This window comes from Neomonachus schauinslandi, chromosome 1, assembly GCF_002201575.2.
Source record: "Neomonachus schauinslandi chromosome 1, ASM220157v2, whole genome shotgun sequence".
NCBI classification, from domain to species: domain Eukaryota; kingdom Metazoa; phylum Chordata; class Mammalia; order Carnivora; family Phocidae; genus Neomonachus; species Neomonachus schauinslandi.
This window is the reverse complement of record NC_058403.1, coordinates 153509537-153527876: the sequence shown is the minus strand read 5'-3', so window position 1 is coordinate 153527876 and position 18340 is coordinate 153509537. Positions and strand designations below refer to the sequence as shown.

General features: G+C 36.8%; 1 protein-coding gene across 18 annotated transcripts in view; it reads left to right on the top strand.

The window, feature by feature from the left end:
* The window catches only part of CLASP2 (cytoplasmic linker associated protein 2), a 183368-nt gene that overhangs the window by 149457 nt on the left and 15571 nt on the right, over positions 1-18340 (top strand). For all 18 annotated transcript variants that reach the window (XM_044920799.1, XM_021677581.2, XM_044920794.1 and 15 more), the window contains 4 exons: positions 9400-9543; positions 10970-11076; positions 12449-12602; positions 15717-15945. In XM_044920799.1, the coding sequence (XP_044776734.1) occupies positions 9400-9543; positions 10970-11076; positions 12449-12602; positions 15717-15945 (634 nt within the window). The remainder of the gene's footprint in view (positions 1-9399; positions 9544-10969; positions 11077-12448; positions 12603-15716; positions 15946-18340) is intronic.

The following is an 18340-nucleotide window of genomic DNA, read 5'->3' as shown; positions in this document are numbered from 1 at the left end:
CCCCCTTTCCTATATCTTTCCCCATAATCTTCAAAATACTGAGGAATCAACTATTGGTAATCAATACAACAGATTTACTTTTGACTGTGGAAGTGTTCACTCCTACGCCAAGTGGTTTATTGCTACCTCCTTTCTTAAACTTTGTTGTGGTGTAAATAATTTGCCTTGCTTTTCATTTGCCTGGGTTTTTTTTTTAATGTTATTTAACTGTTCATATTTTCAACATCTCTGTAACATGCTTATGGGTAACATTTTCCATATGCCCAAAAACATAAGTTAGTTATTTCATGGGGAGCTCCTTTCTAGGCCTTCTGTTCTCTTCATCATCTTCCTGAGACCTCTCTTCACCCCTAACCTTTCATTTCTCACATCCTATATGTAGCTCTGTTTACTCTCTTCCTTTGTGAGTCATTTTCTTCAATATTTGCTGCAAAGAAGCACATAGAATATACATTTTATGACCTTTATTTCTAATGGTGAACACTTTACCCAACAGAAGCAGAATATACATTCTTCTCAAGTGTACATTGAACAGTCTCCAGAATAAGACCATATGCTAGGTGATGAAACAAACCTGTCAGTAGTTTTCTTAAGAGGACAAAAATAATACAAAGTATGTTCTCTAACCACAGTGGAATGAAATTAGAAATTAATAACAGGGAAATTTACATGGAAATTAACTTATTCCTAAATCACCAGTGGATCGAAGAAGAAATCAAAAGTGAAATCAAAATACCGTGAGGTGAATGAAAATGAAGACGTGACATACCAGAACTTAAAGGATGCAGCTAGAGCAGTGCTTAGAGTGAAATTTATAGCAGTTAATGCTATAATAATAAGAAAGATCTCAAATTAGTAACCTTAACCACTACCTTATGACACTGGAAAAAGAACAAACTAACCCTAAAGTAAGCAGAAAGATGTAATCAAGATTAAAGCACAAATTGGGGTGCCTGGCTCGGCTGGTAGAACATGTGACCCTTGATCTTAGGGTCATGAGTCCATGTTGGGCATGGAGCCCACTTAAAAAAAAAAAGATTAAAACACAATAAAGCAGAAAAACAATAATCAGTGAAACTAAAAGCTGGTTTTTTGAAAAATCAACACAATTGGCAAACTTTTAACTAGATTGACCAAGAAGAAAAGAGACAAAAATTACTGGAATTAGAAATGGAAGAGGGAATATGACCAACCTTACAGAAATAAAAATTGTAAAGGAATACTATGAATAATTATGTCAGTAATTTAGATGAAACGAACAAATCCCTAGAAAGATGTAGACTACCAAAACTGACTCAAGAAGAAATAGATGTTAATAGAACAAGTAAAGAGATTGACTTAGTAATCAAAAAACTACCCATGAAGAGAAGCCAGGCTCAGATGGCTTCACTGGCGAATTCCACCAAACAAATTACTACCAATTCTTTAGAAACTCTTCCAAAAAACAGAAGAAGGAACACTTTCTAACTCATTGTGTGAGGGCAGTAGTACCTTGATACCAAAACCAGATAAAGACCACACACACACACACAAAACCTACAGCCCGATAACTTCTACGAATATGGATGCAATTTAATCCTCGACAAAATATTAGCAAACTAAATCCTGCAACATATAAAAGAGAATTATACACCATGACCAAGTAAATGGGATTTATCCCAGGAAAGCAGGGTTAAATTAACATCTGAAAGTCTAGTAATATAATACGCCATATCAATCAAAAGACAAAAAAACACATGATTTTATCAATAGAAAAGGCACCTGATGGTGCTCCTGGCTGGCTCAGTCAGTGGAGCATATGACTCTCCATATAAGGGTTGTAAGTTCGAGCCCCATATTGGGTGTGGAGATTACTTAAAAATAATACCTTGAGAAAAAAAGAAAAGGCATCTGGCAAAATCTTAACATCCTCTCGGGATTTAACAAAAAATAAATACATAAAAACTAACAATGGAAGGAATTTTCTCAACCCTGTAGAGGGCACCTGCAAATATTCACAGCTAAACTCATACTTAATGGTGAAAGACTGGGTGCTTCCTCCTTAAAATTAGCAAGACAAGTATGTCTGCTGTCACTATTTCTATTCAACATACACTGTACAATTCAGTATATACTATGCATTACACTATACTCTGGTCTAAGTGTGCAATATGGTAATGGTATGTCTAAAAATGTACAATTCAACAGTTTCTATATCTGTTCAACTAGGGGTTCTAGCCAGGACAGTTAGGAAAAAATAAATAAAAGGCATCTAGACTGTAAAGAAGAAGTAAAACTATTTCCATTTGCAAGTGATACGATCTTGTATAGAGAAAATCCTAAGGAATCACTAAATAATAACTATTAGAACTAGTAAATTCATCAAGTTTGCATGATATAAAACAGTATACAGAAATCAGTTATATTCTAAACCCTTGCAGTGAGCAATCCAAAAATGAAATTAGGAAAAGAATTTCATTTACAATAGCATCAAAAAGATTAAAATCTATAGGAATACATTTGACAAAAGAAGTGCAAAATTTATATAGAAACTACAAAATAGTTTTGAAAGAAATTAATGATTTAAATAAACTGAAAAACATTCATGTTCATGGATGGGAAGATTTAATATTGTTAAGTTGGCAATACTGCCCAAAGTGATCCACAGGTGAGATGTAATGCCTATCAAAATCCCAGAAATTTGTAGAAATTTACAAGCTGATTCCAAATTCATATGGAATTGCAAGGGTTCCATTATAGCCAAAACAATCTTGAAAAAGAACAAAGTAAGAGGACTTCACACTTCTGATTTCAAAACCTAGTTTAGGTTTTGAAACCTCAGAAATGCTGCAGATTCAGTTCCAGACTACTGCAGTAAAGCCTAGTCACATGAATATTTTCATTTCCCATTGTATATGAAAGTTATCTTTGCACTATGCTGTGGTCTGTAAGTGTTCAATAGCATTATGTCTAAAAAAATGTACATACCTTAATTTAAAAATACTGCCAAAAAATGCTAACCATCACCTAAGAATTCAGAGTCTTAATCTTTTGGCAGGTGGAGGGTCTTGTCTCAATGTTTACTGATCAGGGTTTTGGTTGCCAAAGGTTGGGGTGGCTGTGGCAGTTTCTTGAAAGAAAGCAGCAGTGGTGGAAAAACAGTATGGAGATTTCTCAAACAGAAATAGAAATACCGTAGATACTACTGGGTATTACCCAAGGAAAATGAAAATGGTAATTTGAAAAGATATTTGCACCCCTGTGTTTATTGCAGCATTATTTGCAGCATTATTTACAATAGCCAAGATATGGAAGCAATTCAAGTGTCTCTTGATAGATGAATGGATAAAGATTAGGTATTCATATACGGTGACTGTTAGCAGCCATAAAAAAAGAGGAGATGTTGACATTTGCAACAGCATGGATGGGCCTGAAGGATATTATGCTGAGTGAGATAAGTCAGATTGAAAAAGACAAATACCATGTGATTTCACTTACCTGGAATCTAAAAAACAAAACAAATGAATAAACAAAAAGCAGAATCAGACCATAAATACAGAAAACAAACTGATGGTTGCCAGAGAGAAAGGGATGGGGGATAGGGAAAATGGGTGAAGGAGAATGGAAAATACAGGCTCCCAGTTATGGAATGAATAGGTCACGGTTATAAGAGGCACAGCAAAGGAAATGTAATCAGTGATATTGTAATGGTGTATTTTGACAGATGGTAGCTACACTTGTGGTGAGCATAGCATAACAAGTTAAATCATCATGTTGTACACGTGAAACCAATGTGACATTGTGTGTCAACTCTACTCAAGTTTTAAAAATTGTTTTTAAATAATTCAAAATAAAAATCATTTTGAATTCATTTGAAGAAATAAGACAAAAATGGGGCACCTGGGTGGCTCAGTCATTAAGTGTCTGCCTTCGGCTCAGGTCATGATCCCAGGGTCTTTGGGATTGAGCCCTGCATCAGGCTCCCTGCTCTGTTGGAAGCCTGCTTCTCCCTCTTCCACTCCCCCTGCTTGTGTTCCCTCTCTCGCTGTCTCTCTCTCTGTCAAATAAATAAATAAATAAAATATTTAAAAAGAAAAAGAAGACAAAAATGAAGTTTGCTGCATCAACTCTTCCTTTTACAATTTCTCTGTAGTATGAGATGCTGTTTAATAGCATTTTACCCATAGAGTTTCTTTCAAAATTGGAGTCAGTCCTCTCAAACCCTGCTGCGGCTTTACCAACTAGTTTATGTAATATTCTAAATCCTTTGTTGTTATTTCAACAGTCTTCACAACATATTCACCAGGAATAGATTGCATCTCAAACAACACTTTCTTTGCTCATCCGTAAGAAACAACTTCTCATCTCTTCCAGTTTTGTCATGAGATAGCAGCAATTCAGTCACATCTTCAGGCTTCACTTCTAATTCTCTTGCTAATTCCACTACATCTGCAGTATGCCCTCCACTGAAGTCTTGAACCACTCAAAGTCATCCGTGAGGGTTGGAATCAACTTTTTCCAAATTCCTGTTAATGTTGATATTTTGATCTCTTCCCAGGAATCACAAATGTTCTAAATGGCATCTAGAATGGCAAATCCTTTTTCAGAAGGTTTTCAATTTACTTTGCCCAGATCCATCATAGGAATCACTATCTATGGCAGCTATAGCCTTACAAAATGTATTTAAGTAATAAGTCTTCAAAGTCAGAATTACTCCATGATCCATGGGCTGCAGAATAGATATTGTGTTAGCAGGCATGAAGACAACAGTAATTCTCATTGTACATCTCCATTGCAGCTCTTGGGTGACCAGGAGCATTGTCAACGAGTCGTAATATTTTGAAAGGAATCTTTCCTCAGCAGTAGGTCTCAGCAGTGGCTTAAAATATTCAGGAAACCATGTTGTAAATAGATGTGCTCTCCCCCAGGCTTTGTTGTTCCATTTAGAGAGCACAGGAGAGTGGATTTAGCATAATTCCAAAGAGCCTTAGGATTTTCACAATAGTAAGTGAGGCAATGGCTTCAACTTAAAGTCACAGGCTGCATTAGCCCATAACAAGAGAGTCACCCTGTCCTTTAGAGCCAGGCATTGACTTCTCTCTAGCTGTGAAAGTCCTAGATGGCATCTTATTCTAACATAAGGCTGTTCGGTCTACATTGAAAATCTGTTGTTTAGTGTAGCTACCTTCATGAATCATCCTAGCTAGATCTTCTGAATAACTTGTTGGAACTTCTGTATCAGCACTTTGCTGTTCCACCATGCAATTTTATGTTATGATGGAGATGGCTTCTTTCCTTAAACCTCATGAACCAACTTCTGGCTTCAAACTTCCATGGCTTCCTCACCAATCTCAGCAGAACTGAAGATAGTTAGGATCTTGCTCTGGACGACACTCTGGCTTAAGGGATGCAGCAAACTTCATTAAGGGAGTATTGTGGCCGCTTTGATCTTCTATCCAGACCACTAAAACTTTGTCTCTGTATCAGCAATAAAGCTGTGTTGCTTTCTTATCATTTGTGTGTTCACTGGAGTCAAGAACCTTTCCTTTGCAGTCACAAGTTGGCTGTTTGTCACAAGAGGCCTAGCTTTTGGCCTATCTCTGCCTTCCTCACTAAGCTTAATCATTTCTAGCTTTTGACTTAATGTGAGACACACGCAACTCTTTCTTTCACTTGAACATTTAAAGGCCATCATAGAACCATTAATTGGCCTCATTTCAATCAATATGGTTGTGTCTCAGGGAACAAGGAGGCCCAAGGAAAGGGAAAGAGATGGGAATGGCTGGTCAATGGAGAAGTCAGAACACACACAACATTTAGTGATTATATTCACCATCTCATACGAACATGATTTGTGGTACCCCAAAACAATTACAATAGTAACATCAGAGATCACTGATCACAGATCACCATACAAATATAAGGATGAAAAAGTTTGAAATGTTGCGAGGATTACCAAAATGTAACAGAGACATGAAGTGAGTAAATGCTATTTGAAAAAGTGCGCCAATAGACTTGCTCAGCAGAGTTGCCACAAACCTCCAAAATATATAAAGAACTTAATACAACTCAGTACCCAAAAAACAATCTGATTTAAAAATGGGCAGAAGACATGAACAGACATTTCTCTAAAGAAGACATATAGATGGCCAACAGACACATGAAAAGATGCTCCACATCACTCATCATCAGGGAAATGCAAATCAAAACTACAACAAGATATCATCTCACACCTGTCAAAATGGCTAAAAACAACACAGAAAACAAGTGTTGGCGAGGATGTGGAGAGTAACCCTCTTGCACTGTTGGTGGGAATGCAAATTGGTGCAGCCACTGTATGGAGGTTCCTCAAGAAAATTAAAAACAGAACTACCCTATGATCCGAGAATTGCAATATTGGTATTTACCCAAAAAATATAAGAACACTAATTCAAAGGGATACATGCACCCCTATGTTTATAGCAGCATTATTTACAATGGCCAAATTATGGAAGCAGCCCGTGTCCATCAGTGGATAAAGATGTTGTATGTATATATATACAATGGAATATTATCCAGCCATAAAAAAAAAAAATGGAATCTTGCCATTTACAATGACATGGATGGAACTAGAGAGTATAATGCTAAGCAAAATAAGTCAGAGAAAGAGAAATACTGTATGATTTCACTCATATGTGGAATTTAAGGAACAAAACAAGCAAAGGGGGAAAAAAAGAAACCAAGAAACAGACTCTTAACTATAAAGAACAAACTGAAGGGGCATCGGGCTGGTTCAGTTGGTGGAGCATGTGACTCTTGATCCCGGAGTTATAAGTTCAAGCCCCACGTTGGGTGTAGAGATTACTTAAAAAAATCTTTAAAAAGAAAAAACAAACTGAAGGTTACCAGAGGGGAGATTGGTCGGGGGATGGGTTAAATAGGTGATGGGGATTAAGGAGTGCACTTTTTTTTTTTTTAAGATTTTATTTTATTTATTTGAGAGAGAGAGAATGAGAGACAGAGAGCATGAGAGGGAGGAGGGTCAGAGGGAGAAGCAGACTCCCTGCCGAGCAGGGAGCCCGATGCGGGACTCGATTCCGGGACTCCAGGATCATGACCTGAGCCGAAGGCAGTCGCTTAACCAACTGAGCCACCCAGGCGCCCCGGAGTGCACTTTTGATGAACACCGGGTGATGTATGGAATTGTTGAATTACTGTATTGTATACCTGAAAGTAATAACACTGACACTGTATGTTAACTAACTAGAATTAAAATAAAAACTTAAGAAAAAAGAAATGGAATACAGTATTCTAATGAAGACCTGATTTATGTTGTGAAATAAGTAAATAAATGAATAAATAAAAATGCATCTAGTAAAGCAAATATGACACTAAAATATAAACTAACAAAAATGAAGGACTTTATCAGAATATACTAAAAATACTGCATTTTAAATCATACAACTTAAACCCATATTAATGCAGAAATAGACATATAGATCAATAGAACACAAAGGATCAGAGGATCAGAAACAGTTTGGTTTATATAGGAAGTTAATTCATGATAAGGGTGTCACTTCATGAGGGAAGGATATATGCATTGGAAAATGGTTTTAGAACAGTTGGCCTCTCTACCTCTGCAGGGAAAGAAAGCTGAGTTTCCTACACCAAAATAAAGCCTAGATGGAATAAAGTATACCTTAACAATCATTAATTCATTTGCTTAGAGTAACTTGAGGTAGTTTCAGTGTTGTTCCAAAAACACAGGATCATAAAGTTTTGTTTCAAAATACAAATAGTTTTTTGTTGTTTTTTTTTAAGATTTTATTTCAGAGAGAATGCTTGTGCGAGGGGGAGGAGGGGCAGAGGGAGAAAGAGAAGGCGGAGAATCTCAAACAAACTCCCTGCTGAGTGTGGAGCCTGACACAAGGCTCTGTCTCACAGTACTTGAGGTCATGACCTGAACCAAAATGAAGAATCAGGCACTTAACTGACTTAGCCACCCAGGCGCCCCCCAAATAGAAGTAGTTTTATTTAAGTACTATTAACATGTTCGAGGACATACCCACACAATGTATATTGGGCTTATATTATAGCTGTTGTTTTATTATATTTTTCTTATTTTTTTTTCCTGTTTATTATATTTTTCCTTCAGCGGTATATGATCGCCCTCTCCCAATTTCTTCATGTATAGAGTTCCATCATCTTTCAAGGCTGTGTTGTATAGTGTGCCATTGCTCCAATGTAACATAATTTAACCATTCCCCTAGTATTTTATATTCAGGTATCATAAACATAGAACACTTAGGTTTTCATAGAATGGGGTCTGAAATGGTCCAGGACAAGATATGCATATTTTCATCTGAGTCATGATTGTGAACTATTTGGATTTCTTCCTCCTCTCAGTTAAGTTTCTGTGGTAATCTGAATTTTGAAGTTTGGCTTTCAGTAGTTCTGTTGATTACATTAAAAGAAGAAAGTAAATTTATAAGTTTTCTTAACTGATCTGAGTAAGCTTTGTTTTGTTCCCATTTCCACCAAAACATTATTTTCCATTTATATAAAATGAATAGTAAAGTATTAAGTTGCTCTGAATGGACTTTGTATAGCTTAGGGGGATATACAGGTTTCCCCCACTATCTGAAAGTAGAATGTTCCTATGAAACCTTTCATATGCCAAAATGGTGTAAAGCAAGGAAGCAATTCCATTAATTCATATGGAAAAACTTCTCAGACTTCCCAGACCCAAAAACATAGCATCTTTTAGGCTTTTCTGATACCTCAGGATACATCTTGCTAACAGACGCACAAAATAAATCAAGATAAAGCACAGATGCTTACATACACAGTTCAACAATACTATGGTGGCTTGATGCTGACTGTAGTTCCTGGGGAAGGAGCTTGGTGGTACCATTCTCACTGCTCAGAGTGAGTGCTGCCTTTATAAAGGCTCACTGCAAAACAAATGCTGAATACTATTTTTGCTTTTTACCTTAAATGTAAAAGTGAAGAACTTCTTTGTTTTTCTTTTGGTACTGTTGTAGGTCTTTCATAAAAGCAGAGTGGTGTAGTGTGAACTTTTGAAAGGTGTACCTGTACTTGTATATTTCCATCCATCTCTCTTCTTGTAATCATTTATGAGGAAAACTGAAGAAGTAGCATATATTGGTAGATAACCCCAGAAACCAGTTAACTTTTGCCATTGAGTGCTAGATTGTATTTGTGACATTCTTTATATTCCCTTCTTACCTTCAAAAAATAAATGGCAGGCCAATAATTTTCTTACTCTCCCAACAAAGAAATTTGGAAGCATATAAGGACATCTTTTTCTGTGGGAAAGATGGCCTAATGCTATTGAACGGAATTGTTGAGTGAAGAAAATTATCTCCTTTGAGTAACCAAAATATACATCTCTACTTATTCTATGTCTTTGTTTTCTAGGCAGCACAGTCAGTGCTGATTTCCTTATTTGAACTCAATACCCCAGAGTTTACAATGTTATTAGGAGCTTTACCAAAAACTTTTCAGGATGGTGCTACAAAGCTTCTTCATAATCACCTACGAAACACTGGAAATGGAACCCAGGTATCTTTCAGTTATTTTCTTGACTGTTACGTGATGTGATGGTTTCAACAGCAATTGCTTTCTTTTACATGAAGTAAACTTTTGATCCAAGTGTATAATTTTTGCATCTGTATTAGGCAACATCTCCTAAGCAGTATTAAATACAGTCCTGGAAAGAACATAGTCCTTAGGCTTGTCATGTTTATGTTGTAATTTGGTATACATTCGGTTGGTGGTGAACGATGGCCAGGGTATGAACAAGGAAAGCAAACCAGTCCTTATTTGAGGACTAGAAGGGATGATTTGGTTAACAATAAGATCTGAAGAAGGTAGGGCTTTAAAAGAAGATGTGTTCACAAACCTGTTGACAGGTTTGTGGGTCCATAGTTGCTTGAATACAGAATTTTGTTTTGGGGAGGTAAGGTCTGAATAAATGAAACATTACAGTGTTATATGTACCTAAATGGCAAGAATCATTTACATAATATGCCTAAAAAATTAAACTTAAGTTTTAAAAAGACGTATTTGATCATGTATAAAGAAAAATTAGATGCACTTATGGCAGGCTTAATGTAAAGTCTGAGGGTTAAAAACAATCTAGAACAATTTCTTGGGACTAAAGTTGGTTATCTTTTTAGAAGGAGAGGGATTGTTTATATCTTAAGAGGTAGGCAAAATAATAATAACAAATTTTACTTTGGTATGCTTGCGAAAATCATTTATAAAGCAAACTCAAGGAGGAATAAAATTTGAATATTAGTAATGGTTGGAGGAAGGAAATTGGCTTAGAATGAGAGGCTAATTTAAAATTGTCAGTTTGAGGGGAGTATCTGGCTGGCTCAGTCTGTAGAGCATGCGACTCTCAATCTCAGGGTCATGAGTTCAAGCCCCATGTAGGGCAGGGAGCCTACTTAAAAAATAATTTTTTTAATTTAAAAATTAATTAAAATAGTTTGGGATCCTGTTGAATCTGTGAGAAGGAAGATGTTGATGATATTTGAGAGCAGGAAGTGGGTGAAGAAAACAAAAAAGACTGGGCGCCTGGGTGGCTCAGTTGGTTAAGCAACTGCCTTTGGCTCAGGTCATGATCCCGGAGTCCTGGGATCGAGTCCCGCATCGGGCTCCTGGCTCAGCGGGGAGCCTGCTTCTCCCTCTGACCCTCTCCCCTCTCATGCTGTTTCTCTCTCTCTCTCTCTCTCTCAAATAAATAAATAAATAAAAATCTAAAAAAAAAAGAAAACAAAAAAGACTAAAGAGGTAGATTTCTGAATGGGGAGAAAGTTTTTCCCTATCGAAAGCAAAGATAAGTACCTGATTATTTAAAATACTGACCTACAAATATGGCTCTTTCATATTGTTCAACTTCTTGATTGCATGGCTTCCTTAAGAGCCTTTTAGTTGAACTTAACCTGTCGTATGTTAATATTTACTTGACTCCCCCAATCAGGGTTCCATGGGGAGTCCTTTGACGAGACCAACACCACGTTCACCAGCCAACTGGTCCAGTCCTCTTACTTCTCCTACCAATACATCACAGAATACTTTATCTCCAAGGTAATAAAAGGGTTATTTTCCATCATGGCTTGTGTTTGCCGATGCCCATTCTTAGACAACAGACACTAATATAATTCCACTTGATTTCCACTTGACTTGAAAGGTCTTGTTGACACATAGAAACTTAGCAGATTCAAAAAACTTTAAGTATATTCCAAAACTAACCCTTTAAATGAAAATAATGCATAGGATATCTAATTTTTATGTAAGTGAAAAGAAAACTTACACAGCTTTTGTAAATTAGTGCTTGAAGCATTAAATGGAGTAGTTATGTTTCTCAGATATGCTTATAGACAAAATCAAAAATAGAGAAGAAAAAAGAAGGAAAGGCTAAATATAAAATGGCATTATGTCTGTGTCTTTAGGAAAGAATGTGACTGTGAGATTGGTTCTTAATCTAAAATACAAGCTGTATAGAATTTTCACACACTTATGCAGTTCAAGCATTGGCTGTATTTAAGATGAAGTTCTTAATATTTTTTCCCTTTTGCTGGCCTTTTAAAAAATCATTTGCATAGTAGTCCATATTTACTAATATAGTTATTAACTTGATTTTATTAGCCATATATCATAGCATGCTTCATCATATTTATTACAATTTATAGGATACTTCATCAGCATCTAAGGAAGAAACATACATTGCAAACTTAACATCTAGGTTATTATTCCTTGTGACACACATAACAATTTGATGGCTAAATTCCAGCTTCAGTTGAGTTTTAGAATTTGATTATAGAAGTAATGTCAGTAACATATATGTGCAGTGTTAAAACTTCTCTTCCTTCCTATAAATTTGTGTAAAATACATTTATCTTCTCTTTCAGCTGTACCATTATTGTCAGTTAATCACAGGAGTTAGCAAACTTTCTGTAAAGGGCCATATGGTAAATATTTCAGGCCTTGTGGGCCATGCAGTCTTTGTTACCTCTACTCAGTTTTGCTGTTACAGTGTGGAAAATAGCTGTAGCAGATACCTGAATAAATAAGTGTTGCTGGTTCCAATACGATTTAATTTATAGACACTGAAATAAGAATTTCATATGATTTTCATTGGAAAAGTGTTAGGAAATGTTATTTTGACTTTTCTCTCAACCATTTAAAAAGATTTTTAGATTTCAGAGGTCATGGTTTGCTGACCCCTGGTTAATCGGAACATTTTTGAAGGTGACAGACAAACCGGGTGTTAAGGGCTATGCATTTAGAGTCATTGTAAGCTGCCCTTGGGGGGGTGGACAAGGGGACATATACCTTAACCATTTAAAGTTGTCAGGTTTTGTTTTGTTTTGCTAATTATGTTTTGGGGATCCTACATAATCTCAAATGTGTTTGTGTTTTAAAACTATACATAAATAATTAGTTGTCTTTTTCCTAGTGCATTTGATTATGACACAGAAAATATGAACTCTGAAGATATTTATAGCTCTCTTAGAGGTGTCACTGAAGCAATTCAGAATTTCAGCTTCCGTAGTCAAGAAGATATGAATGAGCCATTGAAAAGGGATTCTAAAAAAGATGATAGTGATTCCGTGAGTATTTGAATATTCTTACATTGCAGGCTTTTCCATTAAGAGGTGTTTTTTTTAAGATTGATTTATTTATTTGAGAGAGAGAGTAAGCTCAAGCAGGGCGGGGGGGAGGGCAGTGGGAGAGGGAGAGATTCTTAAGCAGGCTTCATGTCCAGCAGGGAGCCTGACGCAGGGCTCAATCCCATGACCCTGTGATCATGACCTGAGCTGAAATCAAGAGTCAGACATTCAACTGACTGAGCCACCCAGGTGCCCCTCATTAAGAGATCTTTGTTGGATTTTTTTTTTTTTTTAACTTTGCTTTCTGTCATTTTTCAGATGTAACTTTTTAAGGGATCAGTCACTCTGCAAGCATTCACTGAGTATCTACACACGCCAGGCACTGTTCTGGGTCTTGGATTTAACAAGGCAGAGTTGCTGCCTTCAAGTTCCTTATAAATTTTCAGATAGAGATGAGTACTATTGAATTTTATGTTAGAACACAAAGTAGATCTATTTTAGATTATTTGGTCAGGGAAGATCTCTCCCAGTCAGTGGCATTTGCTTTGAGAATAAATAAAGCCATACAAGATCTAGGAGAGAATAATTCCATAAAAGAAGTGGCAAGTGCAAAGACATTTAGATGGGAACAAGTTTTGCATAGTTGGGAACTGGGACGAAAGGCAATGTTGTTGGGCTGTTGTGAAAGAGTTGGAGGGTGGCACATGGGCCAGATCACATGAGTCTTATAAGACTAAATACATTTAGGTATTTATTTTCCCATTAAGTGTAGTGATAGAGATTTGCATCATCAGTTTGTAGGGCTCCAGTTGAGAATGTTATGACCCATTGGTGAATATTGTTTAGTTTGTTGCTTCTGCCATCATACAAAGAGTAGTTGTTTTGGGTCGGGGAGGGGGAAAAAAGAGTAGTTGTTTTGTACACTGCTGCTGAAGACTTTGCTCAAAACAAGCCATCCCATTTCCTACGGAATCTGTGGTTCCTCAGTGTTTGCAGAATTGTAGAACTCTGCAGTGCTTCAGCACGTCTCTAAAGGGCTCCCTCCTCTGCCTTCCTGACTGCTTTCCTGCTGTCGTTTTTCTCCGAATGCCTATCTGGCAGATGGTCCTACTAAACTGGATGCCAAAAACCAGCTTACCACTCAGATTTGAGGTTCCCCACCCCAAAAGCTACATGAAGTAGCAATAACAGTTTAGTAATACAAATCACTGCTTGAGACTTTTTTTTCCTCAGAGATAGCAGGATACAGTGTGGGGAGCTCAAACAGTGGATTCTGGCAGAAGTGAGTTTAAATTTCAGTTCCTGGCAGTTATTAACTAATCATATATTTTCACTTCTAAGCCTCAATATCTTCATTAAGAAAATAAGGATATTACTGCCTACCTTAAAAGTTACTGTAAGTGTAATAAATTATATGACTCATTAGCTACATCCAGCTGCTTGTTTGAACTTCTCATCTTTTCCCCTAGAGCTCCTCTTTTCTGTTTCAGTTGATAGCAGCACAAGTTGCTCAGCCAAAAACCTTGGACCAAGGAGTTGTCCTTGTCGCCTCTCTTTCTGTCATCCTCCATACTCTGTCAGGAAATCTGTTGGTTCTGTTTTCAGAATATATCCAAAATCCATCCACTTCCCATCCCTGCTATTCTGGCTTGAAACATCATCATCAATTCTCTCACCTGGGTTATTAAAATAGGCACCTAACTGGCCTTCTTGATTGTGCCCACTGGCCTCCTGTCATCCGTTCTCACTCCTTGACTTATAACTCCATAGGAGGTCCGAATAAAAGCCAAAGTCTACACAATAGACTTTTCCCCCTGTTACCCCTCTGGTCTCATCTACTTTCCTCTGCTCCAACCACACTGGCCCCCTTGCTATTCCTTGAACTCCCTGGGCATGCTCTTGCCTCAGGGCCTTTGTCTTGGCTATTCACTCTGTCTTAGACATCCTTCCTCCAGATAGCTCGATGGCTGATTTCCTCACTTCCTTCAAGTCTTTGTTCAAATGGCTTACTCTGACCCTAATCTAATCTGCACCCTCCTTCCTCCCACCACAGTACTCATGATCCCTTTAAACCTGCACTGCCTCCCATACACTAATCACCTTCTACCATACCGTATACTTTACTCATTCATTATGTTTGTAAATATCTGTCCCCCCACTAGGATGTAAACTCCATGAAAGTGGACATCATTCTCTCTTTTGTTCACGAATATAGCCCCACTGCCAGGAACAATGCCTGGCACGCAGTAGGAGCACAGTACATATTTGAACAATATTTGTAAAGCACCTAAGTAATGGCTTAACACATAGTTGCTGTGAGTAGACAGTGACAGTGGTGATATTGATGGTAGTAATGATTTTCATACTAGTATTAGTATCAGTGTTAGTATTGATGTTTTGGTAAGTATGTTAATGCATTCAAACTTCATCAGGCATCTTTTCAAAAGTTATAGTCCTTGAGGCCATTTTTTTTTTAAAAAAAATTTATTCTCTTGTACTTCGTTGACATGTTGTCATTGTGTAATTTACTACCTTAATAGTGGACTCTGGCAGCTTTTAGTTCTGTGTTGCTAATGAAAGTCCTTTTATATCTTTAACTGGCATAGAGAAGCTTTTGGTAATCCCACTGAATATTGTTTGGTCAAGCCATTAGCAAGGGAACTATAGGAATCATTAGAAACAGCATTCTTTTATGATTTTTATTTGCCCTCACAGCTGTGGCGGGGGGGGGGCGGTTTACATCTTTAAATTTTGACATTTTAAATAAGTTTTAACTTATGTTGATTTCATTACTTAATTTTTTTCAGCTGTTTATTACCTTTTTTAAAATAGACTTTGAAGCAGTAGAGAAACATCTTTAGAATTTCAAAGAGATACTTAAAAATGAATTAATCTGTAGGATGCCTGGGTGCCTCAGTCGGTTTAGGCATCTGACTCTTGATTTCAGCTCAGGTCATGATCTCAGGGTCGGGTCGTGAAGTTGAACCCCTTCTCTCTCTCTCTCTCCCTCTGTCCCTACCCCCACTTTCTCATAAATTAAATAAAATAAATAAATAAATAAATGTTTTTTGAAAAATGAATTAATTTGCTATGCCTTCTCCTCCCCATTAATAGATCTGTGGTGGTCCAGGGATGCCTGACCCAAGAGCAGGAGGTGATGCTACTGACTCAAGCCAAACAGCCCTTGATAATAAAGCTTCATTGCTCCATTCAATGCCTGCTCACTCCTCTCCTCGCGCTCGAGACTATAATCCATATAACTACTCAGATAGCATCAGTCCCTTCAATAAGTCTGCCCTCAAGGAAGCCATGTTTGATGATGATGCCGACCAGTTTCCTGATGGTAGGTTCTGGGTCATATTTTGTGTTTTAGAGGACTGGTAATCAATGAAACAAAAGAAATACACGTGCTCTTTTATTATAACTCCCAAAGAAGTAAGGAGCTTTGAGATGGGAATGTTTCTTCCATCTTTTAGGAGCTCATTTCTAATGGTTTGATAGTTTTCTACCCCAGAATGAGAAACAGGGTAATCCTGAGATCATCCTCAAAATCAGGAAAACCTTACTGACTGCCCAGAAACAACTGAAATCAATTGTAGCTTATAAATTTAGTTTATCTCTAGACGCAATTCAGTCATTAATTTTTATACCAGCATGACAAAACCCTTTGAAGAACTACCCATTCTTCATAATAGCCCTTTAATAAAGTGTCAAATCATAAACAAACTCTAGTAAGATGCATTCAAGACCAAGTGGGAGGTAAGCTACCATTAGAATTTGGAGCCAGCTTGGGACTAGCTCTACACTTTCAGTGGCTTATACCAAGGGTGTGGGACTAGCTCTTACACTCACAGTGGCTCGGAACAAGGGCATAGGACTAAGTTCTAACACTTACTAAGCTGTCCAGCCTGATATTTGTTTGACTGTCCAGAGTGTCACATCTGAAAGAGGGTGGAGATGTGCTACCTACCTGCCCTTCCAATTACAGTACGCAGTTAGGTTCACATAAAATGTATAAAGACTGATATAAAACATTGCAAATGGTTTAGGTATTTTTAATAAGGAATTACATTTATTCTCTACAAATTACATAATTCATTAATTTTTTTTATTGAAGACTCAAGTAATATAAAGTAATAGATAACTATGTGGGTAAATTTGAAAGTACCCCCCTTACCAGTCTCATGATACTATACTTAGGTAGTTTTTTGTTTTCCTTTGTTCCCCCAGTATTGCTGTCAGTGAACATATTTCTTCATAAACTTTTATGCACATACATAAGTAATTTACTCTAAGAGATTCCTAGAGATAGAATTGCTCGATTAAGAGATAATGTAAGTTGAAATTTTTAGAGTTACTACCCAATTACCAACTCAAAACACTTGGCCAGTTTAGGTAGTGCTGATTTCCTCACCAGCACAGAATGTTCAGACTTTTTAAAATTTTGACATCCATCGCCATGATGGATATAAAATAGTCCATCCTAATGAGCATTTCCTTAATTATTAGGAAGACTGAGAAGTTAGATATCAGAAATATTTTTTTAATTTTTGTAATTTGGTAAGTGGAAAAATCTCTTCATTTTTATTTCTTTGATTACCAGTAAGGTTGACGAATCATGTTTTTACCAATATGTCATTTTAAGAGTCTTAATATATCACAGTTACCACAAAGGCAAAATTATGACAACTTGCCAAACTAAGTCTGAATTACATAAGAATCTATAAAATTGCCAAAATGATTCACTTTGGTGTGTTTTGATTTTTCACAAGTGGTTAACTCTGTTACTGAGGTTTAGTCACAATAGCAGCAAAACAGGAGGGAATAAAATGGACCTAGCATGAGCGTGTCCTTTAAACCCTCCCTTGCTGCAGCAGCATGGTAAACTGAGACCTAGTTTTAGCAGCTTTAATTGTTCTTAAATTATTTATGTACAGAGGTCACACGCTGGCAGACCAAATTGGTTCCACTGACATTTCTTGCCTTGGCTGCAATATATATGTGTATATATATATATATATATATATATTTTTTTTTTTTTTTTAACAATCAAAAGCGTAAAAGATGGTACAACACAAAAACTTTTCCTTGAGCCATTTGAGGGTAAGCTGTCAAACTGATCACCCCAAATACTTTAGGATGTACTTTCCATAAACAAAGACATTCTCCCACATAACCACAATATACTCATCCAAATCAGGTAATTATCATCAGTACATTAATAACCACCTGCCCATTAACCCCATTAGAGTTTTGTCAGTTGTCCCAGTGATACCTTCTAGCCAGAGGATCCACTTCAGAATCTCACATTGCATTCAATCATGTCTCTATTGTCTTCTTCAGTGTTCAGTCTTTCCTTTGTTCTTGTGACCATGGCACTTTTGAAGATCAGAGACCAATTATTTTGTAGCATTTCCCTCAATTTAGGTTTGTCTGATGTTTTCTCGTGATTGGATTCAGGTCATGTGCTCTTGGCATCAGTGTCCCAGAAGTGATAGTGCATTCTTCAGGTAATACACAATTTCACTTTGCCTTTGGTGATATAAACTTTGGTCACTTGATTATGGTGGTGCTTACCAGGCTTCTCCACTGTGAAGTTACTCATTCTGTAATTAATAAGTCTTGTGGGGAGGTACTTTAAAACTGTATTAAAATTTATTCATTTAAAAAGTTTCATTCACAAATTTTTAACTGTATGAACTCATGGTTTGCATTGTATTCAGTGGGTTATAATTTGT